Source organism: Vespa mandarinia, chromosome 2 (assembly GCF_050613455.1).
Source record: "Vespa mandarinia isolate Hongniang chromosome 2, ASM5061345v1, whole genome shotgun sequence".
NCBI lineage: Eukaryota > Metazoa > Arthropoda > Insecta > Hymenoptera > Vespidae > Vespa > Vespa mandarinia.
The window spans coordinates 5,479,170-5,503,755 of NC_140811.1; the positions used below are offsets into that span (position 1 = coordinate 5,479,170).

At 35.1% G+C, this 24,586-nt stretch overlaps 3 protein-coding genes across 21 annotated transcripts in view; 2 read left to right on the forward strand and 1 right to left on the reverse strand.

Annotated features, from left to right (window-relative positions):
• Scamp (secretory carrier membrane protein) lies at window positions 1–2,687 on the forward strand. The gene is made up of 8 exons (XM_035888281.2): window positions 1–255; window positions 594–860; window positions 1,034–1,097; window positions 1,163–1,291; window positions 1,366–1,522; window positions 1,603–1,704; window positions 1,866–1,992; window positions 2,104–2,687. Exons 1-8 carry the CDS (start codon window positions 199–201, stop codon window positions 2,263–2,265), a joined length of 1,065 nt encoding a protein of 354 aa, XP_035744174.1. The 5' UTR covers window positions 1–198; the 3' UTR covers window positions 2,266–2,687.
• A 725-nt stretch (window positions 2,688–3,412) lies between these two features.
• LOC118439764 (DNA helicase MCM9) lies at window positions 3,413–24,446 on the reverse strand. Of its 10 annotated transcripts, none has more exons than XM_085655082.1 (13): window positions 6,335–6,546; window positions 6,117–6,258; window positions 5,887–6,048; window positions 5,684–5,809; window positions 5,506–5,612; window positions 5,215–5,431; window positions 5,038–5,113; window positions 4,789–4,946; window positions 4,303–4,682; window positions 4,133–4,211; window positions 4,028–4,061; window positions 3,794–3,940; window positions 3,413–3,706 (listed from the first exon to the last, which is right to left on the reverse strand). In XM_085655082.1, the coding sequence occupies exons 1-13, from the start codon at window positions 6,427–6,429 to the stop codon at window positions 3,654–3,656; spliced, it is 1,776 nt and encodes a 591-aa protein (XP_085511208.1). In that variant the 5' UTR covers window positions 6,430–6,546; the 3' UTR covers window positions 3,413–3,653. The 10 variants fall into 10 exon arrangements, with proteins under 10 accessions (XP_085511208.1, XP_085511206.1, XP_085511207.1 ...); XM_085655080.1 differs by lacking the exon at window positions 6,335–6,546 and adding exons at window positions 6,726–6,862; window positions 23,920–24,446 and having other exon boundaries at window positions 3,417–3,706; window positions 3,794–3,945; window positions 4,002–4,211; XM_085655081.1 differs by adding an exon at window positions 6,726–6,841 and having other exon boundaries at window positions 3,418–3,706; window positions 3,794–3,945; window positions 4,002–4,211; window positions 6,340–6,440.
• Window positions 8,711–24,586, forward strand: part of LOC146873170 (zwei Ig domain protein zig-8) — a 78,821-nt gene continuing 62,945 nt past the window's right edge. For 6 of the 10 annotated variants that reach the window (XM_085655100.1, XM_085655092.1, XM_085655098.1 and 3 more), the window contains exons 1-2: window positions 12,513–12,650; window positions 17,369–18,111. In XM_085655100.1, coding sequence (XP_085511226.1) covers window positions 17,976–18,111 — 136 coding nt within the window. In that variant the 5' untranslated portion in view covers window positions 12,513–12,650; window positions 17,369–17,975. Of the gene's footprint in view, window positions 8,813–12,512; window positions 12,651–15,962; window positions 16,178–16,760; window positions 17,293–17,368; window positions 18,112–24,586 lie in introns of those variants that run through there. The other 4 variants (XM_085655095.1, XM_085655093.1, XM_085655094.1 and 1 more) reach the window with 4 other exon arrangements.

Genomic DNA, 24,586 nt, shown 5'->3' on the forward strand with positions numbered 1-24,586 from the left:
TGCGAATGTATATGAGTTAACACACTAATAAAAGTAGGGATTATTGCAGTCAAGAATCTGACATGACGTGTGTAACCGCAAAGCGATGGATTGTGAAGTTTAGTCTGTCCTAAGATAAGATTATTTCCGCATTATTAATTCATTGTATAATTTTGAATTGTTCGTTAAATAACGTTTCATTAAGTACACGATTAAAAAATGTCAGGTTTCGACGAGAATCCATTTGGAGAACCTACTATTCACGATCCTTTTTCGGTAAGTACATAGAATTCCATTTCTGTCATAGCAATAGTGAGAATTATGTATGTTCAATAGAAACACTTATAACAAAACAATATTAATAAGATATCTATTATATTTTTGATTTTCTATTGGTATCTTACTCCGCGATGTGAATCTATTAAATTAAGTTCTGTTATTGTTTAATTTATTTTCTTTATAGATAAATATTTACATATGAGTATTTTACCGTACGGTGCAATATTTACATGCTTTAATTAATAATTATCATGCTTACATTAATTTTAGATATTGCATTTAAATTGATTATTGCTATCGAAAATAATTGATCTTAATATTATATATTTTTATAGGATCCTGCAATAAAAAGGGCAGTTGCTTCAACACCTGCTAATAAGGGCCTCGAAGACTATAATCCTTTTTCTGAGCAAACAGTAACACAAGGAACTGCTCAAGTCAGAGGTGCATCAAATCCTCCTATTTATGGAGGAATAGGAGCAACACAGCAACCAGCAACGCTTCAACCTTCAAATCAAGAAGCTCCACCACCTCCATATGCGCGTACTCCACAGCAAACAGTGAATGCAGCACTTGGAAGCACATTATCACCTTCTACAGATGTAAACACACATCCGAGATTAAATTGGACTACGAAACAAATTTTGTAATGTGTTATACACACATAATTTCACATTTTTTTACAAATTTTTGAATACCGATTTAATCATTAAATACAATCATTTACTTCAAGTAAATTAGTTATAATTTCAAAGAAATATGATATTTATTGCAGCAAAGAACTGATGAAGAATGGAAAACAAGGAGAGAAGAAGAGATGAGGAATACTTCATATTTTCGTAAGTATCTTAAAAATTATTATTTCTTAAAATTATTCTATAAATTACAAATTGCAACATTATAGCAAGGCGAAATAATTGGCCACCTTTACCTGAGAGATACTGTTTTCAACCATGCTTTTATCAGGATATTGATGTGGAAATTCATGCTGACTTTCAAAAGATAGTGAGACAGTTGTATTATTTGTGGATGTGTAAGTTCATTTAATGTGCTTTTTAATATAAGTGGGAAATATTAAATATATATAAAAATTCTTTTATATTACAGTTCATGGCTTAGTATTGTTTTTGAATGTGATTGGTGGATTTGTCTTGATGTTTCATAGTAAAATCTTTTCCATATTTGGTCTTGGTATCCTGTATCTTATTTTGTTTACACCATTTTCATTTCTTTGCTGGTTCAGACCAGCATATAGAGCTTTTAAGTAAGTTCCAAAAAAAAAAAAAAAAAAAAGTAAATTTTTCTAACAATATATTGATTAACTATATTACTTTTTTTTTTTAGGAATGATAGCTCCTTCAACTTTATGGTGTTTTTCTTTGTTTTCTTTTTTCAATTAGTTGTTACAAGTATACAAGCTATTGGTATACCTGGATCAGGCACATGGTAATAGATATATATATATATATATGTGTGTGTGCGTGCGTGTGTGTATGTGTGAAATTTTTTATTAATTTTTATTATTTGAAACATTTTTTAATTGCATACTATTATATAATATATCAGAATGTAAAATATATGATTTTAAAGTTTTATTATTTTTTCAGTGGAATAATAACAGCTATTTCTGCATTTAACTCAACTGCAGCAGGAATTTTTGTTGGAATTCTGTTACTTTTCATTGCTATTGGTTTTATCCTTGCAGCAGGTGGTGATCTCCTTTTATTGACTAAGGTATATTCATTATTTTTAAGATTATATTTATTATGTTTAAGATTTATTGATATATATCTAATATTACACATATTTCATGTTTTAAAATCATATTATGAGGATCATTTGCAGATTCATCGAATTTATCGAACATCAGATGCAAGTGTATCAAAGGCACAACAAGAATTTGCTACAACTTTCTTGCGTAATGAACATGTCCAAAATGCTGCGAGTAATGTAGCAGCTACCGCTGTTCGGACACAGATGGCTAATGCTGCTCAGCCACGTTATTAGGAATATCTTAAATTAAAAATATCATTTGGATCGAAATATATCCTGCCTTCATATCAGAAAATTCATAAATCTCCTATGTTTGTTTGCATGATATTTTGTTATTATTTTATTGAATTCATTAATCTCCATTGTATTACAAAAGCATATTCTTATAAAGAAGTGATATAATATGTGAAATTATGTTCATTTCACATTTATTGTATGTATTTTATTAATAAGGTGATCTATACAATTTATGCAGAAAAAATTAATAATTATAAAAGACAAACAATGAACATTTCCTAATCAAAATACGCTTTTTTTTAATATCAACATATTTATTCGACTACTTTTAACCGTAAATTAGATTACTAATTATTACATGTATTAGATTTTATACATGGGAAAATTCATTTATATGCACTGATGTAGGTTTTACAAGTTGATTTTTAGAAAATTTAAAAATCAAAATGTTTTAATGACTAAACGTGTCTACATGATAGATTTTTTAGATTATAGTTTTTAGATTCTTTTTTTTGTTTTTATGAATATTATATGTTGTTTTTTATTTCTTTATCTATTAAATTTCATACATCTGATTTGCATCCTACAATATGAGATAATGAAATGTAGACTTGTTTTTCATTGAAGCTACACATTTTCATATAACATAGAATTTAGTGCTTGTAATTAAAAAGAAAAATATTTGTAATTTACTTGGAATTTTACAACATTCTCATAAAAGTTTATTACATTGATCTTCAGTAGGAATGACATAGGTTGCTGTCAAAGATAAAAATTAGTGTAAAAAATAGAAGAAACCTTATAAGTTTTGAAATTTATTCACAATTATTAAACTAAATAAATAAGTAATCTAATTAAGGTAAAAATCCATCTTTTTAACAAATCTAAATGATACAAAATAACAGTTACTATATTTTCTTATTTAAATCAATCATTTTAAAAAATTGTTATATTTGTTTAATTTATAATTAATTATTAATTGATATTAAGATTTACTGTTTATTATAAAAAGTATAATTTGTAATTAATGATACTTTTTGGAAACATTCAAATTAATATTTTGTGACAATTAATAAAAAACAAAGCTCCAAAGGTCTATATATAAACGATTTTATTTCTCAATAGGTACTGAGAATAATATAAAATACTTATGGATAAAAAGTAGGTCATGAATATTAAATTGCTGAACTAATATGCTTATGATTCTGCCTTGAATTATTGTATTTTATTATAACACTTAAAATTTTGAAGATATAAATTAATCGAATAATAAGTAAATGTATATATTTGTGTTAGAAAATTAAATATAAAATGTCAGACTAAAAATATAAAAGCGTCATCAAAATCATATTCATAAATTCGTTATTTAATATGCATTTAATACATTATAGGAATGATTTTAGTATTTGCAAATCAAGAGTTTTCAATATCTCCTTTCCTACAATTGTTCATAAAATATTTTAATATTCGTAACTACAAAATTAATCTGTGTTATTATGATTGTATCACATTATATGAAATTTACCTCTGCAATGATATGTGTATTTTGGATTAGTAGGAAAAGGACATCCAATTCCCATATTACTTTTAAGAATACCAGTTAAATCTGCTGCAATTATAGCATCCATAAGTTGTACCTCTGATCTACACATTAATCTTGCATGACCTTCAGCTAATCTACATAATAAAAATTTTAGTATATAACTCTTATTTTCCTATAAATTATGTATTACCTGATCAAGCTATCTAAAAGTCGTACGGTAGTTCGTTCTGCTCTTCTTTCTGGATTCGATCTATGGTAAAGATAAGTTGCACTAAGAACTTTTTCTGCTTCTAGTGTAAGAATTGGTTTCAATGTATGTACATGTGCTAAATACTCGCGTAAACTTTCCTCCGTCCATAATCCTTCTAATTTTACAGAATCTATATGTTGCATTGTATCTCTGAAAATAATAATTTAGTGCGTATGTTAAAAATGCTTTAAAGTTATAATATTTTCTTATAGTAAAGTACTAATTTAAATTATTTTATTACGTTTGAGCTTCTGTATCATTAAATTCATAAGCCGCTTTTAAAATATGATCAGATGTCATTTTATCCCATTCTGGATTTTTATTGTCTTTGAGAAGAAGGATTAGGTCAAATCGTGATAAAAGGGGATTTCCCAAACGTGTTTTCCATTCTTCACCATCTACAAATTGTCCTCCATCTGGATTAATAGCAGCAATAACTGTACATCGAGAATTTAGAGTACTCACTAAACCTGCTTTGGCAATTGATATTGTTTGTTGTTCCATAGCTTCATGCACACATGCTCTGTCATGAGAACTCATTGTATTAAATTCATCAATGCAACAAACACCTCCATCAGCTAATACCAAAGCACCACCTTCTAAATGCCAACCATCTGTATCCTATAATTTTAATAATATTTTTATTTTATTTAATATCTTATCTAATATTTTTTTGAAACTTATAATATCTAACAACTATAAATGTTGTTGAAATATATAAACTCACTTTGACAGCAGCAGCTGTAAGACCAGCTGCAGTTGTGCCAATACCAGTTGTAAGAACAGATGTTGTTGATAATCTAGAGGCAGTACGAAGTAATTGAGACTTCCCAGTTCCGGGATCACCAATCATAAGAAGATGTGGCTCACCTCTGACACGTGTACCTATACATTTTTATAAAATTTATTGTTTTGTTTGAAAAAGCTTATGTTCATTTAATTCTATGAATTTTTTAATTATGTTATACAAAATCACCTGATTCATTTGTTTTTGATACACCACCAGCTAAAACAACAGCTAATGCTAATTTTACTGTATACATTCCATATAGCTGAGGAAAGAGAGAAATAGACAATTGTATCTTATTTTAACAAATCATGATATTCTGTGCACTTTATAATATTCTACTTAGAATGTATTCAATTTGTATACTTGAGGACAAATTGATGCAAGTATATTATCTCTTCCAACCAAAGGATCATTTTCATGTTGCTGCCAATAACTTTTAAAAATGTCTTGCATTTCTTGATTGGAAAATGTAATGTCAGTTATTTTACGACGTATTGAAATACTATTCGCTATCATTTGTGTTGTTGCTTCTGCTTGCCGTCCAGCTGATAAAGTTCCCCATTTACGTACAACTACCCCACTTCATATATAGAAAATATGTGGTCAAACAATATTGGCTTTTATCAATATTATTTATAAATAAAAAAAAAATACCTAATCTCTAAACTATCTCCTGGCCTGCATTTATCAACTAAATCATCCAATAAAATTATTTGTAGTCCAACCATATAAGACTTGTTTGTATCCTTTTGATTTTGTTCCTATTAAATAAAATATTGAAAATAAGAATATAAAATGAAAACATTAACTTTCTTATTGATTATGAACTTACTTGAATTTTTATTTCCTGATAATCAGAACAATCATCTGGTTCTAGATTTGTCAAAGTTTCTATCTTCTTTGCATGACATGCTTGACATTCCTTAATACTTTGAAACATATGTCGTTCCCATTCAAACTAAGAAATAAAATATTGTTCATTTGATTTAGTATAATGCGAATTACATGAAATTTATTTAACAAACAAAAAGCTACCTTGATTATAGATACATATTGACACTTTTTACATTTGAATTTTTTTTTAAGTTTTATGACAGAAGGTTGAGACGTTCTAACTGTGATTCCACTTGTACAAACTAGTTCACCAATCTGTCCATGTTGCATTGTTATAGGAACAGCAGTAATTCTGATATGAACCTAGCCATATGTATAATATGGATAAAATATGAAACATTTCAACATAAAATATTCAAATATGTAATTACCAATTTCTTTACAACTTGTTGTGCTTTGGCTATTTTTTCTTGAGCTTCAATTGCTGCTTCATCACATAAAGGTAAATAATATCTAGGATAGCGCAAGATTTTTTGTGCATTTTCAGGATCAGCTTCAAATAAAGATACAAAACTGCAAAAATATTTTGAACGTTTCCAAAATCAAATAATAATAAGAAATATTTAATTAAAAATGATATAGCTTTTACTTCACATAAATCGGATAATGTGCATATTCTTCCACAGCATTTAATATTTGTTCTAATCGAGATGAATAATGGTTTATTAAATAATCTTGCAACATTGCCAAGGGTTCTGAAAGAAATATACCAATAAATATTTAAAAATAAAACAATATTTATTGAATGGATAAATATCGTTTTATTTATATCTTATAAGAAACTTAGAACACGTGCATGTATTCTATAGACTGCGACAGCAGCGCCACAGTTGAATTTAATAAGATTTTTACTTTACTTTTAAGAACATACAAATTGTTATATTAAATATTTAAAAAAATCATTATGCTGTGAAAAATATAAAAATATCTAATTTATAAATATTTCATAATAAAACAATATGTAAGTTATTGTTCATTACCTTATATGTATGAAAACAATAAGATCGCGTATCGGGAACTTATTGCGCATGCGCAAATACTTTTTATTTCATTTGTTTAATTTGAAAATGTGTAGTTCTTCAACTGTTACGACGTAGATATCTTCGAGCTTCTTCTGCTACGAACAATTTTGAAGAAAATTTTGGTGATTATTTATGGTGACTTCGAAAGGTGTTCTCATGTATTTTTGAAGAGACAGTATAACAAGAGAGAGGTAAGTTAAATACATCAATTTATATTATATAAAATCTTATAAAGAAAAGAAGTTCAATTTTTATTTGATTCTTTCGTATGTACATTGTAGATTATTCATTTGATATGTTTTACAATTCTTTTTTCCTTTGACGACTCTACATAAATTATTGATCAATTTTATTCGGAATATTACATCGTATTACGTGTTATTAACAAATGATGTGTATAAGCGTAAACGTACATGCACTTATAAATGCACATAGGCACATATATGTTAAAACAAATGCAAAAAGACAAAATAAGAAGAATGGAAGGTGATGGAGATGAGAATAAGGGTTTGACCATTTCTCTCTCATAAGAATTTTATGTCCCGGCTTGCTCTAAGGTTTAATAATACATCTCTAGATCGTTAATCACTGTGGTGAAATATAATTTAATACCTCATCGACCGAAAGCCGACCTCTAAAAATGACGAATGGCCGGAAAACACGCGGCAAACGCTCTCGTTCCGCCTGAAACTACTTCTTCCTCGTAGGTACGTGCAATATAACGTTATATAGCTTATGTAACGTTAAATAATAAGGGTTAGGTATTCAAGTTCGACTTTTTCGTGGTAACTTCCCATTCAATTGTGATAATAATAAATGTATTTTCTCTCACAATTACAAGATTGCTTAGATTCGTGTAAATTCGATAAGATCTTAGAAATAATTTTCTCACATTTGCACGCTACTATATATTGATCTTCTCTGAGTTTCGTGTAGATGGATATCCAATTACATCAATAAAAGAGACTGATACGCTTACATAGATAGTGCTATATCGTCGTTTGTTCCAACAAAGTCTTCGTATTTCGAAGTTGAATATGATATGCGTCTAACCGCAAATAATTTCTTTCGGTGGTTGGTTTACTCAGTCGAGGTACTCGATCATATGGCTGATGACGATCTATAGTATAGCAAATCTTATTTAACGGGTGATCCAGGTGTATGTCTATCCATCAGTATGCGACGCTTTAGAACTTGATAAACGACCAGTACAATGATCTTGCGGGTGCTGTAGTTTGACTGATATACGGTAATAGTATTGCGTTCATATCTTGACATCTTCATATCAATGTTAATAGGTTCGTGAGAGATAACAAAGTTTGAATTAAAAAACCTAGTTAGGAATCGAATTGTTCCATGCGGGAAACGATCGTGTGCACAGAGGTGTGGTTCGTACCGTCGGTAAAGAGATGTCGGATCATTGGATAATGATGGGATGTACCGTTCCATTCCGTTCGTTGCTCGTAATCCCATCCTCTCTGGCACAACAGTCATCATGTCGTCGTGGTACGGATCACTTAGGGATCATTAGCTTTATGGTGCTTCCGTATGGCCATTCGTGCGTGTGATTTCGATTGAATGTATTTCACAATGAATTTTGTGACCTTTGAAAATTTCCAATTCCTTTTTTCTTTCTTTTTACTCGATTTCTATAATGTCATTGTGTGACAAGTGGGAAGTATTTAGATTATCAGAGAATAGACAGTATATACTGATAATGTGTACTAATGTAATTTTAGTAAAGTTTGTACGTTACTATGAGGAAAGCGGAAATTTGCTTTAGAGAGAAATCACTAATCGTCAATCGAATGTCGAAGACCTTTGATTATATCTGCGGGCTTCTCAAGACCAGGATTAATTTGGATGCCACGCGATACCTTTGGATGCATATTATGAGCAAGCGGGTATTCAGCTTGTAACGTCATGCCGTGGATGAATATCTCGGATATAGTGTTACTGTGTATTTCGTTACCACTACACACCGGATGTGTTACGCCGAGCTCGAGAGTCGTATATACAGCGTATCAAGCGGTAACCGGTAGTCGGTGTGTACTACGATGTTTGTCTCTCTCTCCTCCCTCTCTCCCCCTCCTCTCTCTCTTGCGTGCGCGACATCGTGTATTCTCCTCCCTTATGAAGGACGGCTTCGGCTTCCGGCCCTTCCATTCAGGAATATCATCTTACGCGTTTCCTCGTGATTCACCTAACTCTCGAAACAGGCTGTAATCAAAGGATTACCACGAAGTGTTCCTATGTGTGGCCTCTAACTTGAGTCTTGCTTTGGACTGGATGTGACTACTACCTGGAGCGTAAACGCTTACGAACATACCAATTCCCTTAAAACTGTGTTCTTAACGCATCTATGTAACTCATTTCACCATCTCTCATTTTATTGTGAGCTTAAAAAAGAGAATAGAAAAATAGGAGCAGATAATTTTTGTACGTTAAATATTTATTGTTTATTTCAACGAAAAAAGATTTTTGTAATATATTATGTACCATTGTCAAGTTGTCCCTTCAAATTTTCCCTTCTAAACGTAAATATTATCGCGGGTACCTTTAACACAGACTAATTATTAACACAGATTCTTTTTTGATATGCAGATACATTTTGGAAATTGTAATTAAAAAATGATTTATTCTGTAACTGATCGCGTTTAATCGCATTAATTTTAATCCGTTAATCCTTTGCGATAAAGATTCGTAAGGATTATTCTGAATATACTTTAATAATCAAATATTTTCGAATGAAATGATATAACTTGAAATTAGTATCTATCACTCTGTATGTGTGTCACGATATATATATATATATATATATATATATATATATATGTACACACGTATCATAAGGTAGCTCATATACGCTATCTCGTTTACCTTGGCAAATTCTTAAATACGAAAGAGAAAGGAACCGAGAGTGAGAAAATGAGAGAGCGAAGGAGCAAATATTTGTCCAATTAGGGAAACAATAACGCTATTGATTGTCGGTCAGAGAGTATATGTAAAAGAAAAAAAGAAAGAGAGAGAGAGACAGAGAGAGAGAGAAAGAGAGAGAGAGACAGAGAGAGAGAGAGAAAGAGAGAGAGAGAGAGAGAGGGATGCGGGAAATGAATCAACGTCGTTAACCTAGGAATGCGCTCACGTGGTATTAAGATTTTCACTGACGACTTACAGAGCTTTTCTAATTATATCACGATAATGAGATACGCTTGTTACAAGGCATGCGATATAATTAGCTGCTACGTAAAAGAAAGTTTTATATTTATATTTTTTTTTTGCGAAAAATACAGAGTTTTAAATATGAAAAGAAGAGGGGAAAGAGAAGGAAAAGAAGGTAGGAGGATCGCAAGAAAAAGAAGTTGGCGTATATAAAATAGAGATTTCTTCTTCGATATATCGTTAAGCTTCTTCCCATTACTTCGAGGAATATAGACGTTTTGCGTCAAATTCTTCCGTCGTCCATCGCTACGTGACTGACGTTTTAAGCTTTTCCCATGTAACATTATATGTGCCGATAGCGAAAATAGAACGGGATGGCATTACGGCGAACGGAACTCTCGTATCATTTTTCACATCGATATCTCGCGGATAGTTCGACGCGCCTGGCGACCACCTCAACTTTGAAAGGGCTCGAAGTAGGGCCTCTGAAAATTGCAAAGGCAATACCGGCCAACGCGCGTACGCGTGAAAACACATCCATCATTCGCTAATATTCTTTGGACTTTAGAAAAATATCGAAGGTTTAGAAATTTTCTGATGGCGCGAACGATCTCATTGGCAACGATGATTTTTATTCGTTGTAAATATTTTTCCTTTTCTTTTTTCCTGTTTTTAAAGCCTTAAAATTACCTTTAAGAGTGCCCTTGGTTTTAAGAAACTTTGTGAACCTCTTGTTCATGATCCTCGGTCGAAACTATTTTTTTTTGTCCTCATAAGAATGTCGATCGAGAAGAGCCCTTAATAAAAACTTTGTTACTTTCTTAATGAGTTCTAAGTTTTTTATAATTAATCATGCGGAACTTATATTCCATGATCAAGTCAATCCCCACTAGCGTAATTCATGAATTTAATAAAAACCATCCGTTATCATTAAAGAAAGGAGGGTACACATTGAAACGGTAATTAAATTCACCAGGTCTCGACATTAAATCTGGTTAATTTTTTTGTCTTCATCGTCATTGTTCGACATATGTTCATTATAAAGTAGAAAGGTGAATTCAAAAAGAAAAAGAACACTTTTTGCAATGGGTGTATCATCCGAACGATTAACTTTTAACGAAGTTTTACTTTTTTAAAAGTTATCACGTTGGGGATATATAATACATAATAACAAAAAAGAAAATAAAATAGTTTTTCGTTGGATGGACAACTTCGAGTTTAGTTAGATTCGTATAGTCGATAATGCTCACAAAGGATAATACGATGCAAGAGACGCGTGTGATTTGGTCTCTCACGCGTGCGCGTTTCTTTCTCTGTTTTTCTCTTTCCACTTCTCTTTTTCTCGGTCTCTCTTTTTCTCTCCCTCCCTTACTCACTCATTCTCTCTCTTTCTCTTTCTCCCATTCTCTCTACCTTTTTTCGTCTCATTGTCGTTGGTTGGAAAAGAATTGCGGGCCACGGGTCAACGAGGGTGGCACCATTTCTATTCATCCCGAAAAATAAAGGCGGATCCGATCGAGGATTCCAATGGCCATGAATATTTTATCTGCATAATATCCCGCGTCTCCATTCTGACCCTCCCACTCTTTCTTCTTCTCTTTATTCCGTTAGTAGTATCGCATAGATGATCCGGCAAAAGTTCCCGCGAGATTCGAAACTCTTATTGTATTTGAGGTATATAATGTGGACACGTTCCTAGGGTTTTATTTTTCTCCTTTCCCACGAAAGTGAGATATCCCGATTTCGCTGTCTTTATTTATCCACAAGATTACAGAGGATAAGCTATTTCCATATATAATCATTTCGATATTGTACAATCATCTTCGAATATACAAATTTACTGGCTCAATTTGAGAAAGAGGAAAAAGCGTAAACTAAAGGTAAATTGGCTTTCGCAGCGTGTTCAACTAAAAAAGTGAAATGAGTATGATTTTCTTTAGAAACGTCTTTCATTCATATTTGGCTCATCTCCAATGAAAATAACAGGCATGTGTTATTGGCCGGGGGCATACACTACACGGTTTCCGTCTACAAAGCTCCCCTTGCAACGTGAGTCGATCCTTTCGGTTTCCACGCGCGTGCAGGATCGCACAAAAAACTCACGATAAGATGACACCGTACCATAAGATGGTGTATGAGTGTATGTACACGTGCACGTGTACATGCACTCGATGAGTGTCTCGAGTGGGTTACATTGGGAGGGAGAGGGGAGAGGGAGAGAGAGCAGTAGCTCGCCGTACTAATAGCGTGCCTCCTTTTGCACGCATAGTGCGTTAGAGTCCGTTAGACTGTTTTGTAACGCGTGCGGCCCCTACACGCTCGAACCCACGTCTTCTTTTTCGTGTCCTCTAATTCCTCTTTCTCCTCCTTCTCTTGCTTCTCCTTCCTCCTTACTACCACCTCTTTTTCCTCCTCTTCCTCCATCTTCTCATCTTCTTCTTGTTCTTCGCGATCTTCGCCACAGACGACGAAACGACATCCTCCTGACTCTTCGTCTTCGTCGTTTTGTCTTAGTTTATTGTTAGAGAGACGCGTAGATCCATCACGAACGACCGGCGGATCTTAGTACGACGTCCTCCTCCTGCCTTTGGTTTTCGATATACTTCTTCGGCGTTTCGAAACTTCTAAGAGTGTCTTCTCTATCAAGGGATCAGTGATTTTCACAGAGTTTCTATGTACAGTGATAAGAGCACGTGAGTCTTCTGTGAATTACGTGCGAAGGTAATTAAGTAGGTGAAAGTTGTTCAGCGCTTGAGGGATATCTTAATTTGAGTTGTGATCGAAGGAATGCGAAGCTCTACGTAAGATGTTCGCGCGTGCCGCGTCTAAAAATAGAAAGAATAAAAGAAGCAAGGAACGAACGAACGAAGGAAAAGAAAGACAATCGTATTGATCTTTCGAAAGGGCTTTTGGAACGACATATACGATGGATTGATTAGTAGAATCGACCGATTTCAATTTCGTTCGATAACTTTTTGCCATTGCGTTTTTATCGTACCTTTGACAAATTTTATTTTATGAAATCAACGATAAGAAAGTTAGAGGTGAATGTCGAGAAATCGATCGAAGTGTGCAAATATGCAACTCGCTTGTATACAACGATTAAGTCGTTACATGTTAGTACTTTGAGGTTCTTCAATAGTGTCACTGTCGACGACATAACCATTTTGCTGAAGGTTATTGTTAGAGAGAGGCTGCGTGGACGAATTTGTAGACGAGCTTTGCGAATTTATTAGCTCTGAGCGCGTTGCGTTGCTCCTGGCAACCTCACGCGTGCTTTTCCACGGAAGTGTTTCTCTTCGATCGTTTATTTATTCATTCTCCTTTTGTTAGATGTTTAAAATATTCTCTCGACGTTGTTTTTAAGCAGTTTCTTATCATATTGAAGATTTAAAAGGGAATGAATATTTCGCTATTGATTAATGAAATTGAATAATAAAGTACTCGAAGTTTCATTAAATAACATCGGAGTTTATATACGTGCCATAATTTAAAAGGTACTTTTGAGGTGGAATAGAAATTTTGTTCATCCGCCACGGGATCGTCGAAAACGTGCCAAATTTCGAAGTCCCACGCGAACAAAATTGAAAATCAGGGCTCGGCGAGGGTAAGAGCAACGTTGGGATTTTCTCTGTTATCGCGCGAAAGGGCCATTTCGTTTCTCGTCGAATGACGAGAAAGAAGGTAGGAGGGAGAAAGAGTGGCCTAGTGCCGACCGATATAGGCCAGTTGTATCGAATGCTCGAGAGAGAAAGAGAGAAGGATGGAAAGAGAAGAAGAGACGGAGAATAAAAAACGAGAAATTAGGATTTCGAGGATGGGGGAGGAATTGGGAAACACGAAAAACCAATCGCAGGGGTACTCTAGAGAGGCTCTCAGGGAATAGTGGAGAGAAAGAGAAAAGGATGGAGAGAGTGGAAACCGGAAGAACGAATAGCAGGACGACGGGGTACAGGGAATGGTTGGAAGAGAGTGGCAACGAGGTGGAAAATGGGTGGCACGATGCAACAGTCGTCCTTTGAACAAATACGTTTGTGTCGAAGCGTATTCGCTGGAAAACGGTTATGCAAAAGATCGGACTAGGACGAGAAGCATGGGTTGGCGTTGGAAAAGAGAGCAACGAAATTCGTACGCCCGAATTACGTGTGCCCAATGTGTAAATGGTATTCCATCGATATCCAAATAGTTCTTTTTCTTTCTGTTTTTTCTCTTTCTTTTTTCCTCAATTATATTTTTCCTCTATTTCGATTCCCTTCGAAATCTGTTTTCTCGGAGAAGTTTCATTGTTCTGTGGAACTTTATTTTACCAAATTATACGGAAAAAATTATTAAGGAAATTCTAGACGACCTTGGTTAAGGTAGAAGAAAATTGCTTTGCTCATTTTTCTTCCTAACTAGTTTCTTTTTCTACAAATATTTAAATATATGAATCAGATAAGATACTCAGTAGATTAGTTTTAAACCTCAAATGTTCACATTTGTTTTGAGACACTATGTTGTACAATATACAGGAAGAAAATGTCGTACAAAAAGAACGGAGTACCTTATGTTGTCGTAACAGAGAATGAAGTGAGTCGTGCTTGCATCGCGATATCATGTCATCCATCGTGCTTACTGTTTCTCTTCGCGTGCATTCGCAATTTTATATCGCTGAATGTTGTGCGCGCGCACTGAAAGAAAATCTACTAGGCGATAAATCAATTTCACGTCGAGACTGCAAGTTATGACGTAATAAGTAGCAAGGTGCATACCGACAGGAAGAGGGGAAAAAGAGAAGAAAAGAGTGGGAGAGAGAAAGAGAGAGAGAGAAAGAGAGAGAGGGAGGGAGAGAGAAATGGAGAGAAGGAACGTAAGCCGTAGTCCATTGGCCGAGTGCTTTCGCATTTCTGAAGTAGAAAGCAACAATAAATTGCATAAACGACATAGCAAGCTTTATGGCTTTGTGCTGTTTTCGAAATTGCAAACGGTCGTCACGGAACTTTTCCCTTTCACCAACGGTGTCACGTTTAAATTGATCGACGCTTTAACTTCCCACTCTCGTTCACCATTTTGCACGTTGTATTTGTGATCGACGCTCAAAAAAAAAAAAAAACAAAAAACTATAATTTTTTTAACGTTTTTCATTTTAGTTTCTTTCGTTCGTCGATGAAGTAAGAATATTTAAGAAATTTGTCGAGCGTGGAATCTGAATGAAAAAATATTGAAACGGCGAGGAAGATTATGCTCGATTAAACGTAATCAGTTTCTTCTTGCCTGGTCGCAGGTGCATTTTGAGAAGAAAGAAGGAAATCGAAAAGAATCAAAAAGAAAGGAATGTCGTACATTCGTGAAATGAACTAGAATCGAGAAATGGAAAAAAGAACAAAGAGAAAGTCGTATTCTCTTGAAAATTGGTTCACCGATTAAGGGCTCGACGAAATCCATAAAGCAAACTGACGACATCTTTCTAGATATCTTAGAGGCTGTGGATGTACGCATTTTCAAAACCGTTCTAGCTCGAGTTATTCTCCTCGTTCTCGTGCCAGTACTTAAGCTTCTCGTCGCACCATTTTCGTTTCTATTCTTCGCTCTCTTTCATCTCCAAAACCTTAATTAACTTTGGTGATTATGTATATCCTAGGACAGAAGGGCTTTGCTGGTTTCGTTGCGGGTGCTTCTGTTTTTGCCAGTACCGGTGCTACTGCGTTGAGCGAAAAAAAGTAAAGAGAGTGTGGGAGGTGACTAGAGGACCCAAGAGAGAAAGAGAAAGAGAAAGAGGGAGAGAGAGAGAAAGAGAGAGAGAGAGAGAGAGAGAGAGAAAGAGAAAGACATAGTTAAGACTTGCATCGTGTGCACTCGTCGCAGCTCCGTTCGTACACTTTCGTTATAAATAGCTTGCGAGCGAGGAACTACAAGAAATTTGACAGTTTGTGACGGTCCCTGGCACAGAAACGCGATACTATGTTTGTCCAAAGATGCTCGTATAATGTTATCGTTTGGACAACATTTAAATCAAAATATTTCTTCAATTCAAGTGGGGTTCGTCAAGAAGATATAGATTAATTTTACATATTGTTACGATCTTTATTTTCCCTTACGATCTTGCAAATAATCGACGCGTTAACTGAAGAACGTGCACCTGTGCGTTTGGATTTTAATTCGCTTCGAAACATCTTCTTATTCCAAAACAAGATAACCGACGTTCACGCATACCAACAGCTTCTAGAGATTTATGTATCTACTTGGAACGACTTTCACACTGTTAGACGGTAGGCACGCACGTTTCAACCCTCTGCTCTACTACCCTTAACGGAACCCTTGAAAATGGCACTTCAGTGGCACACGAGGCAACCCCTCATCGTCTTTCTCTCGCTCCGTAGCTTAACAAGGGGATTAATTAATAATACCTTTCGGGGATAATTTGCGAGTCTCGTCTCGCATCAACGTTGTCATTGTTTCCGGTTGATGTCTCTTTCTCTCTTCTTCCTTCTCTTTAGTTTCCACCGACTCGACTCTTTACGCGACGCGTCAAAAAATCAAGCAAATGTCACTTTTTACAAACACAAATTCATGCCTCTTCGAAAAGCTCCGGGTCTGAGGAAAAAGACGAAAGGGAAGCATCGTTAAACGGCGCCACTTTACAACGGAGAGTTACGCGTTTAAGGGCTTTAATTTGTGGCCCAAGACTTTTATACCTTGAATTCGAGATCTTTGAAAAAGAAAGCTAGATAGAGAAAGAGAGAGAGAGAGAGAGAGAGAGAGAGAGAGAGAGAGAGAGAAAGAGAGAGAGAGAGAAAGAGAGAGAGAGAGAGAGAGAAAGAGAAAGAGAGCTTTTTTCGAACCACGCTAATTGGAATTAACCTTCGTGATTCTTTTTCCCTTCGCCTCAACGATACTTCGAGGAACTTTTCTTTGAAAAGGCGGCAAAAATTCGAAGAACTCTTTTGAGGTTCGATATTCGTATGATTCATTTTTCTTTAAAAATCCTCCTTCTCCAATGGCCTCGAATCGATCTCAGCGATCGATAATTCAACGCATAGCGTGTTAGGTATTTCTTTTATCCACTGAATGTAGGTAAGCGAAGGAAGCGCGGTATGTCAGTGAAAAGACCATCCTTTACAACGGCAATCGCGCGCGAAATGGATTCTATCGTATCACGACGAACATTCTACACGTTCAATTTAACGTTGTGCCCTCGAAGAAATATATACCAGAATAGATAGATAGATAGATAGATAGATAAGAAAGAGAGAGGGAGAGAGAGAGAGAGAAAGAAACCAAATAATTTTCCATGGCTCTTCATTCGACACATCGTTATACTGGCAAAGCGAATAAAAGAATCGATAGCTATTCGAAATCCCTTCGAGCGCTGAGAAATTAGTTGGTAATTAGTGAATTGCGATTAGATTTTTTGATTAAAACGAGTAATCGAACGATCGTCAAAAATTACGTATTTACAGTGAACCGTAACGCAGTCGACAGGATTATTTTGGAGAATGGAACGAAAATCGAAAATAGATTGGAGTATCTTCGTCGAGACGAAAACAATGGGGATATTCACGGTGACAATATTATTGTATCTAATTCGTGTACTGTAGTGTGTTTTTGTACGATCGAAAACATTGAGAGAACACCCAGGATTGTTTACAAGACAAGATTGTTTACCGACAAAAGCTTTGTAGTAGCTTTGTTGCTGGGTTACAAGGACTGTTCCGTTCAGACTCTCTACGAACGCGCACGAAGATACATATCCATGGAGATTCAACGACGATGCTTTTGAAATACGCATAAAGTTAAAAATGTTAACAAGTTTTGCGATGGATCGAAAGAACGAGGAAAAGGGAAGACGAAATTACGTTCACGAATGTAGCGTCTTCGAAGCACGTGCTTCGATGTTATTACACAATTTTGCGTTTTTCATGCGAGGATAGAAGAGGAGAAGAAAAAGAAGGGGTAGAAGGTATTACCGTGGGACATTATCGAAGTCCCTTTTAAACGAGTCGTGTGCGTAAACGTGCGTGCGTGTATGTACAAGGCTGGAACGAAAAGTATGCGGCACCGTGCAAGATGAAGGGGCCAAGAATCAGTGGCCTACCGAGTGAGAAAAAGTTGGACTCTTGCCAAAAGGCACGTCAGGAGTGTTGGCGAGTGTTGCTTACGTACTTGAGCTTCTGTGCGTTGCTGCCCGGCACCATTCTTTCAGGTTGGTACGCGAATTTTCCTTTTTTCTTTTCTTTCTTTTTTCTTTTTTTTTTTTTTTTTCTTTCTTTTTCCTTTTCTTCCTTAGTCTTCGTTTACTCTTTAATACGAACGTTCAGAGTTTCCGACCAAACGTCTATGAATCGTCGAAAATATTCTTGCCGCATGTGTATTCACGCTTACGTCCTATTTTCCACGTAGAAATACGTGTTCCCATCTCAGATATACAAAATAGAGATAAATTAAACGTATGAACGAGAGTTTAAAAGCAGCGCACTGGCCCGTAACGCAAATTGCGAGTGTTATTAACAATTACCGTGTAATTGTCTGGATTTGTAAGGAGAAATTAAATGCACATCCGTAGAGAGCTCGTGGACTTCTCTTTCGCTTTTCGACTTCTATATTGCATTAGCTATGAGGCGTACAAACGTCGTTCCTTTTACGAATCTTCGTGTCACGACTTTGGTCCTTGTACTGTCTGCTTCGTTGAAAGCCACAAAATCGATATTACTTTTTTTTTTCTTTTCTATTTTTAAGATATTACGTGTAACCGATATCTTCCTACGCACACGTTTCTTGCTAAGAACGTAAAGATTTCAAGGAACTAAAGCGAATGTAAAATACGTTGATGAGAATAAAAACCTTGAAGAATGTTGGCCGAATGTTAAGAATGGGGACCAATCGATACACCGTTTTATTTCTGAATGTATTTATTTTCGAAACGGACCACGTGTAGGTATATAAAGTTAAATATCAGTGACCGCGACACCTACACGGCTTTCTTTGTCGCTGTGTTTTTTCGAGGAACCCTCGCTCTTTATGGTACGCACGTGGTGCCATAAAGTTCACATATGCGTCCTTACATATTCCGTGTAGTTTCGAATGTATCAAAATGTACGAATGTTCCAGTTAAATCTGTGCCGATGAAAAAATTATCTGACATCTCAGTATAACTTTTTATTTCGCGTTCTCACTTTCTACGACGGGCGCGATTTCTTTTTACGAATATAATAATGATTTCAAAATACTATGATTTCTACAATTAAATTAGCGTTTTAGTTTAATTGATAATGAAAATATATGACAGAGTATCATTCGATTATTATTTCCGGTTGAGTATCACTTTACGTACTTTCGAAAATACGATTCCGTTTTAATTGGTTTCTTGAACCGAGAGCAGCAGTTGTATCGGTCTGCGAACTAAACATCTGTTTCTAGCGGTGTAAATGTTTACGATTCGATCGCGTTTGCTCGTGGCCAACGTGCTGTTGTATGAGGTCAGCATTTATTAAAGATTGAGAATGGTTTCGTAACGCTTCGGTATTCCCTTTTTTGTTTCCTTATTGAAATGTTATCATTAGATTCATTTAAAAGCGGACTAGTTATCTGTGCAATCGCAATCCGCGGATTAAAAGAGAAATATAAACGATTATAACTCTACTTGGCACGAACTCCCGAGCATTCCATTCAAACGAATAATCATATCTAAGTGGTCGAAGGAGATCCGACGCAAAACACGTTCTGCATTTAGAGACGGCTTACGAGATAAAGTACCGAAGAACAGACGTGGTGTGTATATGGTGGTGTATTTGAAACTTCGGCCCTGCTTGTAGACTTATTCGTCCGGACAAAAGCAGTGTGTTAAACGGAGCGTGTTTGGACGAAGTCTTAAGATTTATTAGCATATACAGATCGAACGTATGGTTCGAACCTAAGTCCGAGAGCTCTTTTATTTTATATTCTTTTATGTAAAGCTTCCTTTAATATGATCAATTGCATTTGAAAAGAAGGTGCTTCTTATTGTTAATTAATTATATTAACGATTGTACTCGCAAAGTTTCTCTGAATATTTTTATTAATGGGATATATGTATGAATCAGAAGAAAATACTTCAAAGTCATTTTAGGATACAGTAACGTCGTCTTTGTCGTCACCATTATAATTCCCTGCCAAGAGACAATGCTCAAATCCTAAACGGTCCGACCGAAAACAAAACGGGAACGTTACTTGTCTTCCGGAAACGCATCACGCGGTCTCTGGCGAGAAGAGGAATGACAAAGAGAGAGAGAGAGAGAGAGAGAGAGAGAAAGAGAGAGACAGAGAGAGAGAGAGAGAGAGGGAGAGAGAGAGAGAGAGAGGGAGAGAGGGAGAGAGAGAAGACTGCCCTAGGTGCCGGCAGTTATTTACTCTTAGGACAATTTAGTGTAATTAATTAACCGGAGTTGCTAGGGTAAGCTAATTTATACTCATAGAATGATTCACTACCTTTCTCGAGCGTTCCCGAACAGCTCTTCCTATTCTGTTTCATATGTCACCTTTGATAATCTGATTTTACTAGATTTGAATTAGTAAAATCTCGATTTTTCATTTAACGATATTAGAAAAAAAATCTTTTCAAAAATGATTCGTTGGAATTCTTACGATTCATTTTATACGTCGCATTGACTTGAAACAGATGTCACTTTTTATTTTAAAATCTGGTGTTTAACAATTTTCGAACTATTAAGTAATGGTAAATTCCATGAACACTTATTTATATGTTGCTTGCTTTCCTACTTGCTCGACAAGAAACGTTTCATGGTAAATCAGAACTTCGTCGCGTACATAAATTTACTTACGCACATGCACGCACACATATTATACATCTAACGTTTGTGTACATACATAGTTCGGACGAAGTACAGACGATAGTTACAATGCATTCGCTGAACTTCTGACGTCGTCAACGACTCGATAGAATTTCACGCCATCGTGGTAGACGACTTTGATTTCGTGAATTTGTGTAAATTTAAGGTATATGAATTCCTTACTAATTCGGAAATAATCATCTGAATTTCAAATTTTCCTTTGAATTTACTTCGTTGTTAATACGAATAATTCTTTGCTTTAATGATATTTGTGACACACACGAACATACAAGAGTGTTTAGCTCCCTTTCGTCGAGAACATTTAGAACATTTTCTCACATTAAGAACTCCGTTGATAAATGGCTACTTTTTTCTCTCGACATGCGATGACAGATTCGTGTATCTGTTTTTCCAGATATGTTTCTCTTTCTCTTACACATACACACACACACACACACACACACACACACACACACACACACACACACACTGATTCTCTGTAATAAAACGATATTTCTCTCTGTTTTTTTCTTTTTTAATAAGACACTTTAAATGATGTGAGAGATAGTATACATTTTTTACACGTTTAATAATAAAATCTACGAATTTAATAAAACTTAAAATCGTTCTTCTTTTACTACTGGTATATTTAATATTATTTTCGTAAATAATGAATAATTATTATATATAATAATAAAGAAATAGTTTTCGATCTGTAGATCATTACGTTAAACCGATCGATTTATATTTATGATTAATTCGAAGTAAGTTTTATTAGTAGATAATCATCGTCAATCATGGGAAGTAATTTCAGTCCAATAACTGTTTCAATAAATGTAACTTTGGATTTAGTCAAATTCAACGAAGGAAAAAGAATACTACACTATGCTCACGAACGTACATACATATCTGCATTCGTAATCGTACGTTGTAATACATTTTTCGTTGATATTAAAGTGGTGGTGGATAGAGAGGAGGTAGGACATAGAGGGAGAATCGTTCAACTCAAGTGACGTCACAATGGATATTCAAAATTCAACGGATATTTTCACACTGCATTTTGGAGATTGAAAGCTTTGATATGGTTTTTAAAAAGTAGTGACGCTTTACGATCGGTAAACTTTTCGATTTTTGTTAAGTGAATTCCTATTGAAGTTTCAACAATGGGGCATGTATGTATGTATGTATGTACAAAATCATCTCGGCCTTTTATCTCGACAAACTGCGTTCAGCGACGACTAAACTAGCCGGATATTTTTTTTTTCTACCGAATCCATTACTCAACTAACAATTGTATTAATGATTAAAAAGCGTAGTTTAAGTTTAAAAAGCAAAGGTGAGTAAAAATCTTTAACGTTTCTTTTCAATTTATCTCTTTTTTTTTCTTTTTTTCTTTTTTTTTTTTAATTGACCTCTCCCGACGAGGAGTATTCATAAGTTTTATCGTGTGATAATTAAATCTGTAGTAGTCGGTCTAAGTACGGCCTCGATAGAGCGCTATTTCTGGTCAATATAGAAGTTGAATCGGAAAAATCCATCTCGTGGCAAGGTATAAGAGCTCAGAACAAAATATCGGTTGAAATGCCGACAGAGATGAGATTGAACTTTCGACTCGATTCAACGCACTTCCGCTAGAATCGCAAATTACGAACTTCGATGCTGTTATATTCGGTTTTTTCAATAAAGCGTGGGAACGTAGAAGAGAAAATTTTTCGGTCTACTAGGATCGTTTGGTTCACGATGATATTTTTTTTCTTTGTCTATTATACATAATATATATATATATATATATATATATATATAAAAGCACTCAATTATATATATATATATATATATATATATATATATATATATATATATATAAAACCACTCAATCCCAGTAAATCTTGTCCATATATGTGTGCATAAAGTTTACTCTGTCAGATTCCATCTATATGCGTTTGATCTTTGGTACTTGTTTGCCAGTCATGCAACATCGAAAGGAATATATAGATATATACTTTACATCTCGTCGAGGTGAACCTTATAAAATCGGAAATAGCTGATATCGAGTCGAATTCTCAGAGCGTATCAAGAAGGAACGATATTTCAGTTTTTCTTCCTTTTCTTGCACCATTTTCGCATTTAGTTTCCTCTCTTTATAGCACTTCCTTTCCTTTCCTTTTCCTTTTTCTTTTTTCCTACAGTGGAACAAACGTTCTCATAACTTCTCGGTAACCATGTGTGGATCGTTCTTCTCTTCTTGGTCGTGGATTTCTTTTATACGTATGTACATACATACACTGCCAGAGCGTTCGTATACAAACACACATACACTAGAGTATGTGCACAGAAGGGTATATGCACAGACGCGAGTCAATGCTGCACCGTAGATTTTTACAGGGCCGAAAGAAGTGAGGAGTAAGAGAGGGGGGGAGAGAGAGATAGAGGGAGGGAGAGAGAGAGAGAAAGAAAAAAAGAAGGAGAGAGATGGTAAAAGAAAGAGAAGAAGGAGGAATTCCTTCGGGTCGAGAAGAGAAACTTCTTCCCTCTACATCTCATCTTTCTCTTCTCCGTTTCCGTTTTGCAACTCCCGTTTCCGCTTTTGTTTCTCGCATTTCTTCCTTTATTCGCCATTTCTCAAAAGTTGGAGAGACCGGCTTTAGTCCAGTTTTATTAGCGCCATCCCCTATTTCGCTCTACCATCTCTCCTTTTTCCATCCTTTCCTCGAGCACGATCGAGCCTTTAAGAGCGCTCCGCGTCGCCTTTTAACCTAGCATCGTTTCACCATCGTCTTTCGTCCCTTCTTACCAACAAATTCTACGTGAGACACCTGCTTTTTGCGGCAGATTCATGGAGAAAATAGTTTCTTTTCGTCCTTTTTTTTTTTTTGTTTTTTTTTTCGTTCTTTCCTTCTTACAAAATATAAGAGTACCTTTCAGGCGGATTAAAAATATTTTTCTATAAAGTTGGACCATGTTTATATGAGCATTTTTACTACGATAGGTGTATTATAGACAGCTGGAAAATAATTCTAAATAAAGTACTCTAGTTTGATACATTAGAAATGATCTATGATACTTATTTATAGTTTTAATCGAGACTCATCAGAATCTATCAGTTTATAATTTTCAACTGAGAGTTTTTAGAATATAGGCAATAAATGTGAGAGATAGAGATAGATTGAAAGAAAAAGTTTACATACGTGTAGACAAGAGGAACGCACACGTGTCGAACACGCACTATGAGTCGAGAATGCTGCTATTTGTCGAGCGTGAAGAGTATTTCGCGATCGTCTTCTTGGAAATTCCATCTGGCTTCCTTCGTCTTCTTGACTTCTAGGAAGGTTCCACAAGTTACTGGTATTTGTGCGAGCGAGTCTATACTCAATTTGTGCGAACCTTTCGTGATGTTATTAAACGTGACGTATTTTCGTCATTTTTAAACAGTTCGAAAACATTAATAATCAGCCAAGCATTAAAATAAATGTACAAATTATAGAAATAGATCCTTGAGGTATGAAAAATATATGTACGCGTAATTAAGAAAAAATTACTCGTAACATTATCACGTTAAAGTTTTTCAAAAATATTGATTTTTATCGTTCCATCCTAGTTTTTAAATCTATCACAAGTATGATTTTCTCACGTTAAATGGTTAAATTTAAAGATCGAACGAGTTGGTCGACGGTTCGTCTCACAGCGTATCGCGTCGCGGCGGCCTGGCGACTGGTAGCGCGCGACCACAGTTTACGAGCGGGACGTCGAAAATGTATGATACTCTCGGTGGTCCAGCGGAGCCGTAAACTTTCGTTCGTATTGTTTCGTGCGTCAGGAAATGGGGAGAAATTACGCGGCGGTGGTTTAAGGCTG

What these genes read in the sequence shown, in the direction of transcription:
- Scamp (XM_035888281.2), top strand. Translation starts at nt 199, where the DNA reads ATGTCAGGTTTCGACGAGAATCCATTTGGAGAACCTACTATTCACGAT. An exon ending in CATTATCACCTTCTACAGAT is followed by an intron (nt 861 to 1,033) that starts GTAAACACACAT and finishes TATTTATTGCAG; the next exon opens with CAAAGAACTGATGAAGAATG. An exon ending in ATCTCCTTTTATTGACTAAG is followed by an intron (nt 1,993 to 2,103) that starts GTATATTCATTA and finishes GATCATTTGCAG; the next exon opens with ATTCATCGAATTTATCGAAC.
- LOC118439764 (XM_035861812.2), bottom strand. Translation starts at nt 6,429, where the DNA reads ATGTTGCAAGATTATTTAATAAACCATTATTCATCTCGATTAGAACAA. An exon ending in GGAGATAGTTTAGAGATTAG is followed by an intron (nt 5,432 to 5,505) that starts GTATTTTTTTTT and finishes CTATATATGAAG; the next exon opens with TGGGGTAGTTGTACGTAAAT. An exon ending in CTTTTAGATAGCTTGATCAG is followed by an intron (nt 3,946 to 4,001) that starts GTAATACATAAT and finishes TTTATTATGTAG; the next exon opens with ATTAGCTGAAGGTCATGCAA.